The following is a 17580-nucleotide window of genomic DNA, read 5'->3' as shown; positions in this document are numbered from 1 at the left end:
CCCCGCGCCCCACCGCCAGATGCTGACGTGTCCTTTCTTTCCCACTACACCTCCCGACAGCACCGTCTCAGACTTCCCCGGAAGTTCCGCCCCTTGGTTTGCCCGTCACCGCAAATCAGCTCTTTCAGCGCTTCCCGGAGCTCCCCACCCGGTTGGGGACCGAAGGGCGGGGCTTCGCAGACAGAGCGCCTATTGGCTCGAGGTCCGGCGGGTTCTGGACGCTAATTGGCCGGAGGGCGGTGGCGCTCTGGCACGCTTGCGCGGCGAGTAGAACGTGTGGCGGCGGCGGAGATCGCGTCTCCTCTTTTGCTCCCAGTCCCGCTGCTGCTCCAGTGTGCGCCTGGTGCCGCCGTCCATCCAGCCCGCCGACGGTAGCCGGTCGCCCGCCTGCCCCTCGCCGCGGCAGCTTCTCACCAGCGCCGACACCCACGTTGACACCTCCAGCCCGTCCGGCCGCCCCTCTCGCTGCCTTTCCAGCTCCACACATGGCCTCCTCCGCGCAGAGCGGCAGCTCCTCCGGGGGACCCGCGGTCCCCACCGTGCAGCGGGGCATCGTCAAGATGGTGAGAGCAGGGCCCTCGGACCCGGACCCCTCTGCCGCTTTGGAGCGGGAGTCAGGCATCGACTCCTTGCCCTCCCGACAGCTTGCATGGTCTCAGCTCGCCCTTCCTCTGCCCCTTCCTCACTCTCTCGCCTGCCCTCCGAATCTTCACCAGACAGAACCCGACGCGAACCCCCCTTGACTTTTGCCTCCCTGTCATGGTTCGGTCGCAGGAATTTTCGTGGTCGTGGCTTTCGGAGCCCCTGGCTGTTAGCAGAAGCAGATCTATTACGGGTTCATTAACGGAGATAGTTCATGAATAGTTCCTCCCAATCTGCCCCCCTCCCCTTTCTGCCTATTTTGACATACACCGATCAGTTCGCAGTTCTTCGAGACCCTGACATCTTTTCCTGGAACTCCGGGAGTGCTTGGCTGTCATGAAGCTTTTCTCTTTCTACTGACTCTCAGTTACTTACTCAAAGTTTTCTCAACTCTCTTTCCCACCATTAGCTCTGTGCCTTGTTTGTAGGCCCGAAAGCTCCTGATCTTTGGGTACTTTTGACTTAAAAATTTAGGCTGGCAGGGCTTTTGTACTGAGTCGCATTTTTCTCACTTCCTAAGGATAAGGGGACTGTTTTAAAGAGGGCAAGTTAACTTGCCTTAAGGGCACATGGCGGTTTGGATTGGAGCCACTAAGGAGAGCCCAGGTGTTTGAATTCCCTGTGTAGCGCTCTAAACACTATAGATCCGGCCCACTTGCTTCATTCTGAATTTAGAGTTCGATCACCCTCACTTCCACCCTAACACATTTGTTTTTCTTATATCGTCTCTTTTTATCTTCCCACATCTTCAGATCTGACATTTCTTGTTTGTTAACCGATTTTTCTGGTTGAGGTGGCTGTAATCTTTTTGGATTGCCTTTCATATCTTAACTCTGATGTTTCCCTCCAGACTGGAAGATTTTTTTCCCCGTCAAAGAGCCAGTTTTAAAAACATTCTATTTTGCTGTCCCATCGTCTTTCAAAGAATTAATATACTGTGTGTGTGTGTGTGTGTGTGTGTGTGTGTTCGTTCCATTGCCTCAGTTTTGTGTGTGGCACAGACGTCCGACCCCGGGATTTCACTGGCCGGCCAGCCCACTAACAATGAAGCTTTAGGTGCATCGAGAGACCCTTTCTCCAGGGAATAAGGAGAGCAATAGAGGGACACACTGACAGTCTCCTCTGTGCTCCCAATATCTTTTTTTGGCCTCTGCATGGGTGCTCAGGCACATGTTCCTTAACATGCGCCCACATATGTGCACACACTTAGGCAACTCTCCAACATGAATATTCTGCAGCTCTGTGTGTGTGTGTGTGTGTGTGTGAGTGAGTGAGTGTGAATTCAACCTCCAGTGTCCTCTAATTTTAATATATCCATTTCTTAGATAGTAACCAGCTAGCAGCTGGATGTTCTTGGGGTGTGCAGTATCGCCTCTGTTGCCTTTTCTATTTATGTATAGATGGTCAGAACTCATCAGGTCCAGTGAGTAGGGGATTTCCGAGCTCCACGTTTTCTCCCTTTGAAACCTCGACTCTTGAAAGGATGGTCCTGAAGTGCTTCCTCTTTCATCGCCATTTTCATTGTACTGGTTCTCCTTGTAGGAACACAGAGCGTACACTTAGCTAGCTGTCTGCTGTGGTTTTGGTGTCCTGCAGTAGTTTTTTTTTTTTTACGTTTTCCTGCTAAGGTTTGACTTTTTCTTAAAGGCCTCCCTTCTTAGAAGGGAGGTTGTAAGAAGCTGAAGTGGTTTTCGCTTCTAACAATGTTGGAAGCGTCCAGGGTATTTGCGCTCTCAGAAGTGATTGTGCCTTCCTACAGATTCCTTCCTGTGTTACCAACAGTCACCGTCACATCCGCAGCTGGTCTCCACACTATCTCGTTTCTGTCATCTAGCAAGCAGATGTCAGTGAGGCTCAGATAGGCTAACTGACCCAGACAGGTAGGTACCTTTTATTAGTAATAAGAGGCAGAGCTGAAACTGGAACCCAGGTCTGCTTGCCACTACACAAGCTAGTGTAAACCACGCTGCTGAGGACTCAGGACTCGGGGGTATTACTTTCTGACGTAAAGGGTGGGGCCAGTGATGCATGGCCACAAATTGTAGGCAAGTGAAGCTGACCGTAATTAAGCTGAGAAAAGCTTAGATGCTGTTCCAGGACTTGCTGGTTGCTGTTGCTGAGGCTGTGTGACTGCATTTGGTTCTTATGGTTGCTGTGTGGAGTTTGAGATTCAGTCATTTGAACAGTTTGTATTGGGCATTGGCCGCCGCAGGCCCTGACCACACTACAGCAGGGTGGGTAAGTAGCAGCAGATTTCTGCCAGCTTTAGAAGCGTTATCTGGAATGAAAAATCGACCAAAGACAAATTGCTCTCTGAAGCTCTTCTGCTAAGCAAAGTTGTATTTTCCTGGAGAGTAATCGCTTCCAGTGGTACTAGGAAGTGCTCTGTAAGAAGTCTGGGTGAGTTTTTTTTTTTTTTCAGGAAGGAGAGAAAGAAGCAGGTTGATAGGTTAGAACACAGAGGTGCTGCTTTCTTCTGCCTTCTGGAAGGGTGCAGAATTGGAACACTGAGTAAGCAAAGCTGTGCTTTTTAGTGGGAGCATTTGGATTCCTGTGGACTAGGCTGGTCTGAGGGTCAAAAATGATTGACGGTGGAGGTTTTTCTGCATTGGGAAGGAATAGTTCTCATTCTCTCTCTCTCTCTCTCTCTCTCTCTCTCTCTCTCTCTCTCTCTCTCACACACACACACACACACACTTCTTTTTTTCTCTCTAGTAAAAGAAAGTGTTGTGGGGGCCATTGACAGTCTGTTTCTTTTGGTCTCTGAGAACCAAATTTAAAAGACTGTCTAGTGCTGACTGTGGTGCTCTATGGCTTTCTACAGGTGTATATGGATGGCAGCTTGACTTTCACAGCTGTGGACGGAGCACATTCCTCAATCTTTTACTTTACTGTGCTTTTCGTGTGGAAGGCCTAAGGGTTGAATTGTCCCACAGTCCCTCCCTCATAGGAGGAGAGGACCCTTTGTCAGTCTTCATCGCTCTGGATGCATAAAAGGCAGAGTAACCATAGTTTATTATTTCCACAGGATTCATGCTGCCACTTGTTGTAAATTGTGAATTTCCTCCCATGTAGCTTTGTGGAAATTTCTTTGGGATGTAACCTGTAGGAGATTCTTCCTATAATTATGTTTATTATACTTGGGTATATTTTAGCCTTCTGAGCTAAGAAACATGTTTCTTTTGAGATTTGGGTGGGGATAGAGTAGCCTGTTGATGTTGGCTTTTTTTTTTTTTTCCCCCGTCGTGACAGAGTTTCTCTGTGTAGCCTTGGCTGTCTTAGACTCACTTTGTAGACCAGGCTGGCTTTGAACTCACAGTGATACACCTGCCTCTACCTCCTGAGTGCTGGGATTAAAGACGTCCACCAGCACACCTGGCTTGATGTTGTTGGCTTGCTTGATTTTTCTTCTTTTTTAAGACAGAGTGTCATATGACCCAGGCTGTCTTCAAACTCAAGAGACTTCAGACTCTCAGCCCTTCTGCCTCTGCTGGGATTACGGTCATGTACTGCATAGTTAGCTTTCTGTGCTTATTTTATGTAGGGACTAACTATCCTTTGCCTAAGTAATTAAAATACCTGTGTTTAGCTGGGTGTGGTGGCACACGCCTTTAATCGCAGCACTTGAGAGGCAGAGGCAAGCAGATCTCTTGAGTTTAAGGCCAGCCTGGACTACACAGAAACCCTGTCTCAAAACCAAACCAAACCAAACCAAACCAAACCCTTGTTTACCATTCAACAGCATAAGGCAGCTGAAGAACAGAAGTAGAATTAGATGAAGACTTCGCTGTAGGTTTACCAGCACCCATTTCCCAGCAGTTACGCATGGTAGCTTTCCATCAAGATTAGTAAAGGAACACGAAGTTATTCTTGCATCTTGAATGCTTTCTGAAAGTTTTCAGTGAAAACGAAGCCTCCATCTGGCTATGCTGCCAGTAGTGCTGCCATTAACTAAATAGAGTAAGGACTAAACCAACTATTTATTTATTTATTTATTTATTTATTTATTTATTTATTTATTTATGAGACAAGTCTCACTGTGAAGCACTGTGGTGACCAGGTTGGCCTCACACTTGTGGCAGTCCTGCCTTTAACCTCCTGAGAGGTGGGAATGTGGGCGCGTGCCTCTGTGCCCAGCTTTGTGGGACATTTTCTGTTCAACAGCTATTTTACTGTGCAGCTCGCCCATCAAGCTCTGTCTGGGCATTGGGTTCCTGTCCCGTGGCTCACGGAGGAGTCAGACAGTGAGGAAGAGACTAAGTAAGCAGGGCAGTAGGGAAAGCGAGTTCACATGTGGATTGGAACAGGGCATTTGAGCGAGAGAGGACTGCTTCCATTAAATAGTGTGTTTAGGAAAGAATCGCTCAGTTGGCATTTGCACTGAGATCGGTGGACATCAAAGAGGCAACCACAAGGGAAGTGTTTCCAGCAGAAGGAACGGCGAGCACCAGGCCTGTGGGGTTTCCACTGGTGATTGTTCTCCAGGGATTTGTAGTGGTTCTTCAGTGTCCTTAAGTTCAGTATCGCACACGAACTGTGCGATTTAACATGAGTTACTGCATAACCTGTGTTTAAGGATGATAAAAGGAACAGGCGGTAGGGGTGTCCATTGCTCTGGTATCCTGGAGAGATCAATAACTCTGAATAAATGAATGAGAGACTGAGGGAACTGTCTTTGTCTTAGTTACGTGTTTGTTTCCTATAGGACCAAGAGTCATACTTTTCTGGCATCCTGTGAGTTAGGCCTGTATTTTCACGTCTTCCTGTGGTGGGTATATGGGTGCTATTAAGAGCCAGAGCAGACTCGAGTTAAACAGTGCCTGTAACCGGCAGTGCTCATGTTCTAAGCAGGTTCAGTGAGAGTTAAGTAGTGTGTGTCACAGTTGTGGGCATGCTTTTGTTAGTGTTGGGTTTTCATGGGAATTGAGGGCTGCTTCAGAGTTCCTCTCAGCACTCGTTAGCCTAGTAAGCCTCAGCGGTTAGTGTCCATGAGGAGGACGGTTCAGACTACTGGCCTGGTGAGTGGTGGTGAGGGCAGTGGCTGGAGCACAGCGGGCCTTCTGAGGCTGGCTGGGTTGGGACTTTGTTTGTAGGCCCGAGGCCAGCGCGTGTAGTTGAACAGATGGACAGTGAAGTTGGTATGCTTGCTTATGTGGTGTGTGGGGAATGAGGCTTTTTTTTAGTTTCCACTTGTATATTCAGAAGAGAAAATTGTCTTACCTTTTAATAATTACACGGGAGGGTTCTGTGTTCTGGTGTACACTGGTTAGCACAGGCTAGTTAGCCAGCTGCTTCTTGCTTTTTTAAACAAGTCATGTGATGGTTGACCCAGGTTGACCTCAAACCTTGTGATCCTTCCTCAGCTGAGTGCTGGTGTCGCCGGCCGCAGTAGCCCACTCACGTTGTGCTGGGCGGGCGCAGGCTTTTAGGCATGGCTGGGATGGGGCATGCCTACTGTCTGTTGCTACTTCCTCTTTTGGGAGATTGACATATGCTTTTTGTTTTTTGCAGCAGAAACTGATGCTGACTCACAGGTTGTGAGCATTTGATGCAGACGGAGTGCTGTGGGATTTCACTCACTTTCAGTGAGACTTAATATGATAAGTTAATGTTCTGTTTTTCTCACTTAACTTTAAATGATTCAAAAATGAACAGTTTCAGCTGGTTTTTACTTTTTTTAAATTGGAAGTCAAACAACTTGTAGGAACCCTTTCTTTTTTTTGTTTTTGTTTTTTTGAGACAGGGTTTCTCTGTGTAGCCTTGGCTGTCCTAGACTTGCTTTGTAGACCAGGGTGGCCTCGAACTCACAGAGATCCGCCTGCCTCTGCCTCTCGAGTGCTGGGATTATAGGTGTGCGCCACCACGCCCGGCTATAGGAAACTTAATGAAAATTTTGATTTTTTTTTTTGAGGTGCCATTTTAAAAATTGTATATGTGATAGCAATTGAGATATGATATGAATAAATTAATAAAATATATTAAAAACAAAACAAAAAACAAAAACAAAGAAAATTGTGTGTCTGTGGTGTGTGCACGCGCGTGCGTGCATGCGTGTTGTGGGGAGGCAGAGGGACTGAACAACTTGGGGTGTCAGTTCTCTCCTGCCATGTGTGTCTCAGAGATTGGATTCAGGTCCTTAGATTTGGTGGCAGGTACCGTCTCACCAGCCCTCAGATGCTATTTTAGAGATTGTCTGAGATTTGTGATATAAATGTCAATGTGACGAGTGATGTAGAGCAACATTTCCTCTTTCTTTTAAGTTCTGGTAGTGTAGGAAGTGCTCTGCTTTGGATGGTCATGCAGTGTCAGCCTCCAATAATGGAGGTAAGGAAAGATATTTGGAGAATCTTCCTAGAGTTAGTAAAGCCCAGCTTATTAATATTGTCCCTGGGAAGCAGCGTGGCAGAGCTCCCTGACCTAGGAGTCAGGAGGCTGGCGTTCTGGCCTGCATACATCTGTTTTGGTTTTCATCTGAGTGCTGTGCTGGGTGAGGTATTCTACTTTAAACTCTTCTGTATAGTGGCTGTATCTTCTAGTTACATAAAGCTGCTTATACCGGAAGCCATTACATTTCTCTTAGGCACACTGAGACAAAGCTGAGAAATCGAATACCTTATGGCAGGCTCGACTCTGAACTGGTGCTTATACACAGGAAACATGCTTTCTGTTCCCGCTGCTTTTTAATTTAAACAACAAGAAAGTCCAACTCCTTTAGAGAAGGTGGATTATTAAGATACAGTTTTTTAGTGTGGAAGAGTAAACATATGAAGTGGCCTAGACGATGTGGTTAGAAGGCAGTGTGGCTGGAGACTGGGCAGAGTGAGGACTCACTGACTGCTGAACTCCCAAACTGTGTCATGTGGTGAGGGCAGGGCACTTGGTAGCTGACGTACGCCTGTGGGGTCGAGTGCCACACTTCCATGAGGGAAGATAGCGAGTTCTCCTTTGGCGTTTGTTTTGATGGCTCCCAGGACACTGCATTGCTTTTCATCAGTTCAGTATTGGGCTGCCATTAGAGTCCGTTTCCAGTGACTGTCAGAAACTATTGCTGGGTCGTCCCTGACAGCTGAGGAGTTGTTTTAGATGCCTGACTTAGTCCATATGCTCCTTTTAACACTCATCTGCCACTTTCGCTTGTATTTGCATAGACTCCTGAGATGTTCCTGTCACTTGGCACCAGCACCCTGGCACTGGCTGCGTGGAAGTCTTTAATGTCAGTTACAAATACGACAACTTTGAGTTTCTCACTCTGTTCTTGGAACCTGGAAGTCTCCCCCACCCCACCCCCCATTTTTCCTTCCCCACTCCTTTTCAGAGGACGTCTTTTCTCCTGAGTTGTACTGAGGGCACCTTTAACTTTGGGTCTTCGTGCCTCACCCCTCCTGGGTATGTAGTGGTGGGGATCAGGCCTTGGGCTTCATGCGTGCTGGATCAGCACTCCTCTTTTGTTTGTTTTTTGGCATACTGTGTAGTCCTTGCCTGTTTTAGAACTTGCTCTGTAGACCAGGCTAGCCTTGAGCTCAAGAGATCCATCTCCCTCCAATTCTCTTTTTTGTTTGTTTTTCAAGACAGGGTTTCTCTGTGTAGCCTTGGCTGACCAGGAACTCGCTCTGTAGACCAGGCTGGCTTCTGTCTTCCCTGAGGCTGGGATTAAAGGCATGCACCGTTGGTGTTCTGTTCAGGAAGTTGTCTCCTGTGCCAATATGTTCCAGGCTCTTCCCTACTTTTTCTTCTAAGTGACTTAGTGTGTCTGGTTTTATGTTGAGGTCTTTAATCCACTTGAATTTGAATTTTGTGCAAGGTGACAAATATGGGTCCAGTTGCATTTTTTTACACATAGACCTCCAGTTAGACCAGCACCATTTGTTGAAGATGCTATCCTTTTTCCATTGAATGGATTTGACTTCTTTGTCAAAAATCAAGTGACCATATATGTGTGGAAGATGCTCCAGCATACAACAAGAAAATTTGCTCAACCATGTTCATAGCAGCCTTATTCATAATAGCCAGAACATGGAAACAGCCTAAGTGTCCCTCAGTAGAAGAATGGATAAAGAAACTGTGGTACATATACACTATGGAATACTACTCAGCTATTAAAAACAAGGAATTCCCGAAATTTGTGGATAAATGGATTGAGCTAGAAATGATCATAATGAGTGAGTTAACCCAGAAGCAGAAAGACTCAAATGGTATATACTCACTTATATCTGAATACTAGCCCAAGGGGCATGTCCCACGAAAGCCTTCACTTACCAGGAAACTGGGACAGAGGGGAGGACATCCTATTGGGACTCTAAATGAGAGAAGCATGGGAGAATAGCAAAGTAGAAGGATCCAGAGGGTCGTAGAAACCTACAAATAGAACATTATGATAGGCAGATTTGGGCCCAAGGGTCCCGCTCAAACTAAGGCACCAGCCAAGGACAATACAGGCGGTAAACTTTAAACCTCTACCCAGATCTAGCCAATGGTCAGAACATTCTCCACAGTTGAGTGGAGCGTGGGATATGACTTTCTCATATACTCTGGTGCCTCACATTTGACCATATCCCCTGGAGGGGAGACCTGGTGGCACTCAGAGGAAGGAAGGACAGCAGGTTACCAAGAAGAGACTTGATACCCTATGAGCATATACAGGGGGAGGAAATCCCCCTCAGGAACAGTCATAGGGGAGGGGAATAATGGGAAAATGGGAGGGAGGGAAGAATGGGAGGATACAAGGGATGGGATAATCATTGAGATGTAACAAGAATAAATTAATAAAAAAAAATAAAGGCGTGCATCACCACACCCGGCCCTGCCTTTATTGCTTGAAAGCCTTTTTACCTTAACTACAGAGAGATTTAGTAACTACTGTGTCAGCTAGCTGCTCAGTGATCTTAAGATACTTTAGTGTTTCAGTACCCATAGATGAAGTGGACCTTTTGGGTTTTTGCCTTTATCTGCTTTATCTGTAGAGAGCTTTGTGACAGAGAAAATGTGTGACTTTCTAATTGTGCTGACAGGCAGAGAGCGCTATCTCGTTCTTACTGTAGGCTCTTAGTTGGTGGCGTTTCCTTTTTCTTGGCTAAGAAGGTGGAGATCTGTGGTTACCTGATGTTAGATAGCTGTATTCCTTGACATGGTCCTCTTTTTTTTTTTTTTTTTTTTTTTTTCTTTTACAGTTGTAACTCTCATTTATTTTAAGATCCACAGAACTTTCCCAATTCCTTTTGTTTCTTTGTTTCATTTTTTATTTTAAATTTATTTTTATTTATTGTATTTTTTGTTTATCCCCAAGATCTCATATTAATATTATCATAGCAATACAGAAATACCTTCCAACTATTAGAATTTCCAGACTTCAAAAATTCAAACACCTTAACTGTTACATTTCTTTAAAATACCCAAAGTTGCTGTTAACTTCCCAAGTCTCTGTAAAAATCAAAGTCTCTTAACTTTGGGCTTCTGTAAAATAAAAGATAAGTTACAAAATTCTTACTGGAAGAGGGAAGTACCAGCATACAGTATAATCTGAGCAAAGAAAAACCAAACCCAACAATATGAATTAAATCTTGGAAAAAGGTCCTCTTAAAACCCTTGTGATTTGGGACCTATGGGATGGCTCAGCACTTGTTGCCTGAGGACATGACTTTGACTCCCAAGTCCCACGTGGTGGAAGAAATAACTGACATCTGCTGCGTGTCCTATGACCTCCACACTTTAACTTTAGCTCGCTCTCGCTCCCTCTCCCTCTGTCCCTCCGTTCCCTGTCTCCCTCCCCTCCCCTCCCCTCCCCTCCCCCTCCCTCTGTCCCCTCCCCCTTCCTCCCTCCTTCCCTCCCTCCCCTCCTTCTCTCTCTCTCACACACATACACCAACACAGTATGCACAAAGGTAAAGGGAGTATCTCTTGTCATAAGAGCCTTTAAAATAGAGTTCATAAGTGACTTAGGAAAATGCTTAAATTAGGGTGTGGTTGCCAGAGGGAGGAAATTTTAATCCAGCTGGAGGGGGAAGGGAAAAGTGAGAGCCTAGAGCTTACCTGTGGCCAGTGCATGAGTCAGCTATGGCTTCATAATGCAACCCGCTTTCCTCCCTTAAGTGACATTGGGAGGGCTTGGTGAGCTTCAGGGTTGGTGACTATGTGGAGGTTCTGGTTGGGTGGCATGGAAGCCACACCCTTACCCCATACTCTATGCAGCTCTGCTCTGGCTGTCCCGAGTTCATTCCAGAATGCAGAAGAGATTTTCAAGCTTTCCTAGAGGTTAATAAACCCTAGGAAGATGGTTGTGAGAACCCCAGTGTCTAACAGGTCAGTTAGAAGAGAAAGCAAGGTAGAAGACGACGCCTAGAGTCAAGTAGACTTGCAGCACTGCTCTCTTAACTTTTGGGATCTGATACTAGGCCCACATCAGCATATCCTAGTGTGTGGTCGTAGGCGTGGCAAACATCGGCCCCAGCAAGTGCCTGTGGAATATACAAGAGTGTGTCAGGTCTCCTTGAGCTACAGCCTCCTGCTGTGGGTGCTGGGAACCAAACTTGGGTCCCCTGGAGGAGCAGGAAGCACTTAAAATTTTTATTTTGTTTCATTATTTTATGTGTGTGAATGTGTTAACTACATGTATGCCTGTCACCACATACAAACTGTGTCCAGAAGAGGGCGATGGATTTCCTGGACATGGAATTACAGATGATTATGAGCAGCTGTGTGAGTGCTAGGAATTGAACCCGGGTCCTTTGGAAGAGTAGCCAGTGCTCTTCTTTTTTTGAAAGAACATTTATTTGTTTGTACATGTAGGAATCGGGGAGGGCACTATGGAGCAGTGTGGAGGTGAGATGTCAGAGGACAGCTTTCGGCTGTGCAGCTTCTCCTTCCGCCATGTGAGGACCTGGGATTGAACTCAGGAAGAGCAGTCAGTGCTCTTAACCTCTGAGCCATCTCTCCAGCACCCCGTAAAATTAATTCATAAATTTAACATGCAAAGTAATGTTTCATTGTGGCATTTGCCATGGATATGGCAGTGCACATTGTCCCACTGTGTTGTACTCGTCGTCCTCCCCACTGCTCTCCTGGCCGCTCTTCCCTCTCTTGCTGGTTCTCTTTTCTTCTCCCAGGCAGTCTCCATTTCTATGTTCATCACAGGGCCTCCACGAGCTGCCTTCCCCACACCTGCCTTCCCTAAGAGCTCTCCTATCTCACGTCCTCTCCTTAGGTTCATTTCTCCTTCCCTCCTTCCCTTCTCTCTCCCCCCCCCCCCCCACACACACACACGCACACACACACACACACACACACACACGTAAACACATTTGTAATGTGAGAGAAAACATTTGGTATTTGTCTTTCTGAATCTGGCTTGTTTTGCTTAACATAATTTCTAGTTCCATCCACTGACCTCCAGATGTCATGATTTTATTTTATTTTTTTATGGCTGAATTAAATTTCACTGTGTATATAATCCACATTTTCCTTAGCCACTCATCTGTGGATGTATAGGTAAACTGGTTCCACTCTCAGAATAGTGCACTAATAAATGTGAATGTGCAAATATTTGTGTGGTGTGTTGACTTAGAGTTGTTTGGGCATGTAATTAAGAGTGGTGTATCTGGGTCACATGGTGCTCTGAGGAACCTGTAGACCCATTTCCATCATGGCTGTACAAGTGTCCCACAAGGCATGGATAAGGGCTCTTCTTTCCCCATATCTTTATCATTTCTAGTTTGTTTGTGTGTCCCAAGGATTTATTTTATCTTTATTTATGTGATGTGTGCGTGCTGGTGCCCCAGAGGCCAAAAGATGGTTTAAGATATCCCTGAAACTGGAGTTACAGGCCCTCTGCTGTGGGTGCTGGAGAAGCACTCTTAACTACCGAGCCATCTCTACAGAATCTTTTTGAGCAAGGGTCTCATGTAGCCCAGGCTGGTCTTGAACTAGCTAAGTTGACCTTGAGCTCAGGATCTGTCCTTTTCCACTATCCAAACGCTAGGATTACTGGCTGCTACCTCCAAATATGGTTGTCAGTGAGATGGAATCTCAAAGTGGTTTCCCTGATGAAGAATTGAAGACTTTCCAATCATTACTGACCATTTGTATTTCTTTGAAAACGGTCTCTTTATAAGCTTATTCATTGATTGCTTGATTTGTGTGTGTACCTTTTGTTTTGGAGACAGGGCCTACTGGAGGCAGGTTGACTTTGAACTCACTTTGTGGCTTCTATGTCTGGTTTGGTGTTTACTTTTGTGGTTGTATGCATCCCAAACAATCTCCAGTCATGCATAGTTGGCAATGAATTTTTTTCCTCCCCTCATTTTGTTGGCTATCTTTTTACTCTTTTGTGGTAGAGAAGTTTTTTTTGTTCTTTTTATGTTTTTTGTTTGTTTGTTTGTTTGTTTGATTTCATATAATCTTACTTACCAGTTTTGGGGATTATTTCCTGTGCAGTTGGAGTCTTTTCAGAAAGAACTTGACAGGTTATAGTATAAGAGTTATCTGGTCATTTCAGAGTTTTCAGCTCTTAGACCAAACTCTTCTGTGCAGCATGGCAGCTTTGGATCTAGTATCATTCTGCATGTGGGCGTCCAGTTTCCCCAGCAGCATTAGTTGAGGAGGCTCTTCTTCCAAGTAAGGCACTGACACTGTTGTAGAAACTTAGGTGACTGTCACTGTGGGCTTATTTTTGTGCCCTGCACTCTTCCACTGGCCTACTGTCTTTGTACCAATGCCATTGTGCTTTACCACCATTCCATAGTATGATGGAGATCAGGTATTATGGTGGCACTTCCAGGATTGGGTTTAGGATTACTTTGGCCGTTTGGGGTCTTTTGTGTGTCCATGTGGCTTTGAGGACTGCCTTTTCTAATTCCTTGAAGACTGTAGTTGAGTTTTGGTAGTGATTGAGTTAAATCTGTAACTATTTTCGTAGCCGTCTGCCAGTTGAGGAGGATGCTTTGTGTTTTGAAGTTTTGACTGTGAGGTTCCTTGGTTAAGTTTATCACTTCGTACTTGTTGTTCCACGTTGCATCTGTCAACTTCATTTCGGCTGTGGCAAGACTTGTAAATGGCTTTGGCGCTGAGTACAAGTCCCCAAAAGCCTGTGTGAGATGTGGAGGTGGGGAGGCTCATGGGGGCTTCACAAACGCAGCAAAGATGCCGGATCCTGTCTACTTCTGGTTTTGGCCTTTGGCCTTCAGCTAGGAAGACTTGGAGTCAGACAAATGGCCCCTCTGGATGACTATGGGCTTGTGTGTGTGTGTGTGTGTGTGTGTGTGTGTGTGTGTGTGTGCGCGCCTCTGTTTGTGTGTGTGTGTGTCTGTGTGTGTGTGTCGGTGTCGTGGCAGGGTTGGGGCTGGGTATGGTCTTTTGTGGCTTGCTTGACAGGCTGGCTGGTCTAGGATTTTTGGTCATTTCCTCTCGTTGTGTTTGGTTCGTAGGAATGGCTTGGCCCTGAGGGTGACCACAGTCTCACGGTGTCTTTGAAGGGAAGGCTGGGCCAAGTTCTCAGCTGGACAGCAGAATATACAGCCTAGTAACAAGAGTCTGAGGAGAAGTGTGGGACGCAGCAGGGCCTTTTCCAGGGAGGGGAATGCTGGAGTGAGGAGGAGGGCACAGAGGAGGAGGCTGCAAGCAGGGAGAACTGGCCTCCACATGTCGTCCTGTGGTCCTCACTGCATAGCCTGTCCATGGGCACCTCCAGGTTCTGAGTCTTCATCACACCTGGAAGCCGAGAGGTGGGAGAAGGCCCATTGCCCAGGACCTCAAAGGCATTATTTTCTCAGAAGATCAGGCCCACTGTGGCTGGAGCCTGCGGCCATGCTGTCTGCCGAGCGCAGCCCTTCCTGTAGTCCTTCCTAGAGAGCAGCAGCTCATCAGGTGGCCCTTGGCGATGCCCTCATCCTGTGTTCGCTGGACATGGTACTCGACTTCCGGGAGCTGCTGAAGATGGTCTTGTGGTGCCAAGCTGCCTCACCATGGTGATGCTGGGTGGGTGGTGCTCTCCTTTCCCCCTTATTTGGAACTGTTGTGAATAGTTCTTTTTCTTTCTTTCTTTCCCTGATTTCTTTCTCAGCAAGTTTGTTATTGGAAGAAAAGCTGAGTTTATAGCTCAGTTGATATAGTGTGTTCATTTCACATGCGGGAAGTTGTGGGCTGAGCCTTAGTACCACATAATGTGGGTGTGATGCCACACCCCTGTAATGCCAGCACTTGAGAAGTAGAGATAGGAGGGCCAAAAATACAAGATCATCCTTGGACACATTTGAATTTAAGGCCATGCTGGGATCCATGAGATTCTGTCTCAAAACAAATATGCAAACAAACAACAAAAACACCCAAAATGATTCCTGCTCCAAATTAAAAAGCTACTGATTTTTGTGCATTGATTTTATAATTCAGCTATTTTCTGGACATGTTTGTTAAATTTAGGAGTTTCTGGTGGAGCCATTATGGTCTTTTAAGTGTAGGATCATGTTATGTGATACTTTTTGTATGCATTTTTATTTTGAGATAGCATCTTGGCCATGTAGCTCAGGCTGGCCCCAAACTGGTGATCTTCTTGCCATTGCCTTCCGAGTGCTGAGGTTTTAGGAGTGTGTTGCCATGCCCAGCTTGTTCTTAAGTTTTGAAGCTCAGAGAGTCATTAGTGGTCTGTGATTCTTAAATTCTAAGGATTCCTGGCGCAGTGGTAGCTGGCCGCTGTGTGGCTTGAGCACAGATGTGCCGTCTAGTGAGATGCTTTTAGGAAAGATGAAGCACAGTGAGTGTGGACATGTGGTGTGGACAGTGCTGTGAGCTCGTGACGCAGGCGGTGGACAGGCCGAGATCCAGCAGGTGAAGAATTCCTCTTCTGGACTTTTTTTGTCCTATGTGCCCCTTCTTCCCAAGAAAACACTTGCCAGAAGTGAAGTTGCGATATTTCAGAACACAGTTTCACTTTAGTCTAAAACATTTAACATTTCCTTTGTTTTAAGGGGGAGCTAAGTAATTGGGATTTATTTGAGGGTTCCTGGTTTTTGTTGCCAACTTCCAGGGAAGAGAAACACGTCCAATGAGCCAAAACCCATTCTGTGCACATCAGAATGGTACCTGGCCTCAGAGCTATTTAAAGACAGTGCGGTTTCCATCCCAGTCTATGCAAGACTGCAAGGTTGTGCACCTGTTGTCTTTGCATAATTATTAGCAATGATGTGTTGGCGTGATCTGAGTGACGAGGGTGAATGCAATAGCAGTGAGCTCAGGGAGGAGGAATACAGGAGAGTCTGTAGTGGTGTGGCTCCCAGGAGCAACATGAACAAGGTGGGTGGACTCTGAGTCCCCCTGGGATGGCTGGATGGAAAGAGCATTGCATGGGTGAGAGTCCTTTGTGGGCTTGACACCCAGGGCTCTGCAATTCTGGCCAAAGTGTTGGGCTGAGAGACTTTGCTGCCTGGATCATGTAGTTGCTGCTAACTGGAGAGAAGTAGCTTTGCTTGCAGAAGAAAGAGGAACTTGTGATGTAAATGTCCATGACTTTTCTTAGAAGTAAAATGGGTTGGAAAAGTCCAATCTTAGTTTCGGTTGGTTTTAAAGTGTTGTTCCAGAGAAGATGGTGTAAAGAGCAGATGTCTTGACAGAGGTAAGGTGCAGAAAACATAGGCCGTGGGTGAGCTGGTGGAGCACAGGTGGGGTACTCAGGTGAGCTCCTGGAGCACAGGTGGGGCACTCAGGTGAGCTGGTGGAGCACAGGTGGGGCACTCAGGTGAGCTGGAGCATAGGTGGGGCACTCAGGTGAGTTGGTGGAGCACAGGTGGGGCACTCAGGTGAGCTGGTGGAGCACAGGTGGGGCACTCAGGTGAGCTGGAGCACAGGTGGGGCACTCAGGTGAGTTGGTGGAGCACAGGTGGGGGCACTCAGGTGAGCTGGTGGAGCACAGGTGGGGCACTCAGGTGAGCTGGTGGAGCACAGGTGGGGCACTCAGGTGAGCTGGTGGAGCACAGGTGGGGCACTCAGGTGAGTTGGTGGAGCACAGGTGGGGCCACTCAGGTGAGCTGGTGGAGCACAGGTGGGGCACTCAGGTGAGCTGCTGGAGCACAGGTGGGGCACTCAGGTGCGCCATTTGCACTCATAAGCAAGGCTAAGGTCACTTGTCTAAAGACTCAGGGTGGCTGGAAGTTTGTCACTAGAGAAAGAGAAGAGGAAGGGACCACACAGCGTTTGCTTCGACTTGCTGAAATACACTCAGTGAAGTGTATGTGATGTCAGCAAAGTGCTCAACCTCTTGAATTCTGTCCCAGGAGGTTCACTGTCTTACAGCCTTAATGCCAGGGACATTTTTATTGGGCAGCACCCAAAGCATAATCATTGTGCCAAGTAAAATTTATCTGTTTACCCATTAGGAGACTCTCTAAAGCCTTAATGAGAAAAACAGTGTCTGCTATTCCTCTACACATATTGCAAGGTAGAGACCTGGGTCCTGGTCCCACTGGGATCTGTTATTCTGTATGCAGTAATTACTTGCATTATTGCTCTTGGCAGGTGAGCCCTTTTACAGCCCAGAGGCCAGGTTGCTGCTTCTATTACTTAAAAGCCAAGTTACCTTGTTAAGCTCCTCTCTGGTGAGAGTGTTAGAATCTCTCCAGACCTTCCATGGGCTCTCTCTAGGGCATAGGTTCAGCCCATGGTTGAGGCTGCCCTGCCCTTGTGCTGTTAGTCATAGCATTCCGGGTCTGGTAGAGGAATACAGTTTTTAATGGAATTCTTAGGAGTTCTTTTAAAAAGCGGAGTAGCAGCCTGTCTGTGGGAGCAGTCACGGGGCAGTGTTAACTGGCAAGGGGTTTGTGCTTTCGTGCCTTCCTGACACTCTGCCTAGGACTTTAGTGACGACAGTAAGAAGAATCCTGGGATGACACACTAATTTATCAGTAAAGGACAGAAAGGTTTGTGGTAGGTTTGTGATTTGTACTTTACTTTGAGATCTAA

General features: G+C 46.6%; 1 protein-coding gene across 1 annotated transcript in view; it reads left to right on the top strand.

The window, feature by feature from the left end:
* Nucleotides 1–264: 264 nt before the first annotated feature.
* Nucleotides 265–17580, top strand: part of Snd1 (staphylococcal nuclease and tudor domain containing 1) — a 413057-nt gene continuing 395741 nt past the window's right edge. Inside the window, exon 1 of the mRNA XM_051151835.1 lies at nt 265–563. Coding sequence (XP_051007792.1) covers nt 486–563 — 78 coding nt within the window. The 5' untranslated portion in view covers nt 265–485. The remainder of the gene's footprint in view (nt 564–17580) is intronic.

The sequence above is a fragment of the Acomys russatus genome, chromosome 10, assembly GCF_903995435.1.
Source record: "Acomys russatus chromosome 10, mAcoRus1.1, whole genome shotgun sequence".
Classification (NCBI taxonomy): Eukaryota; Metazoa; Chordata; class Mammalia; order Rodentia; family Muridae; genus Acomys; species Acomys russatus.
This window is presented reverse-complemented; position numbering and strand designations above follow the sequence as displayed.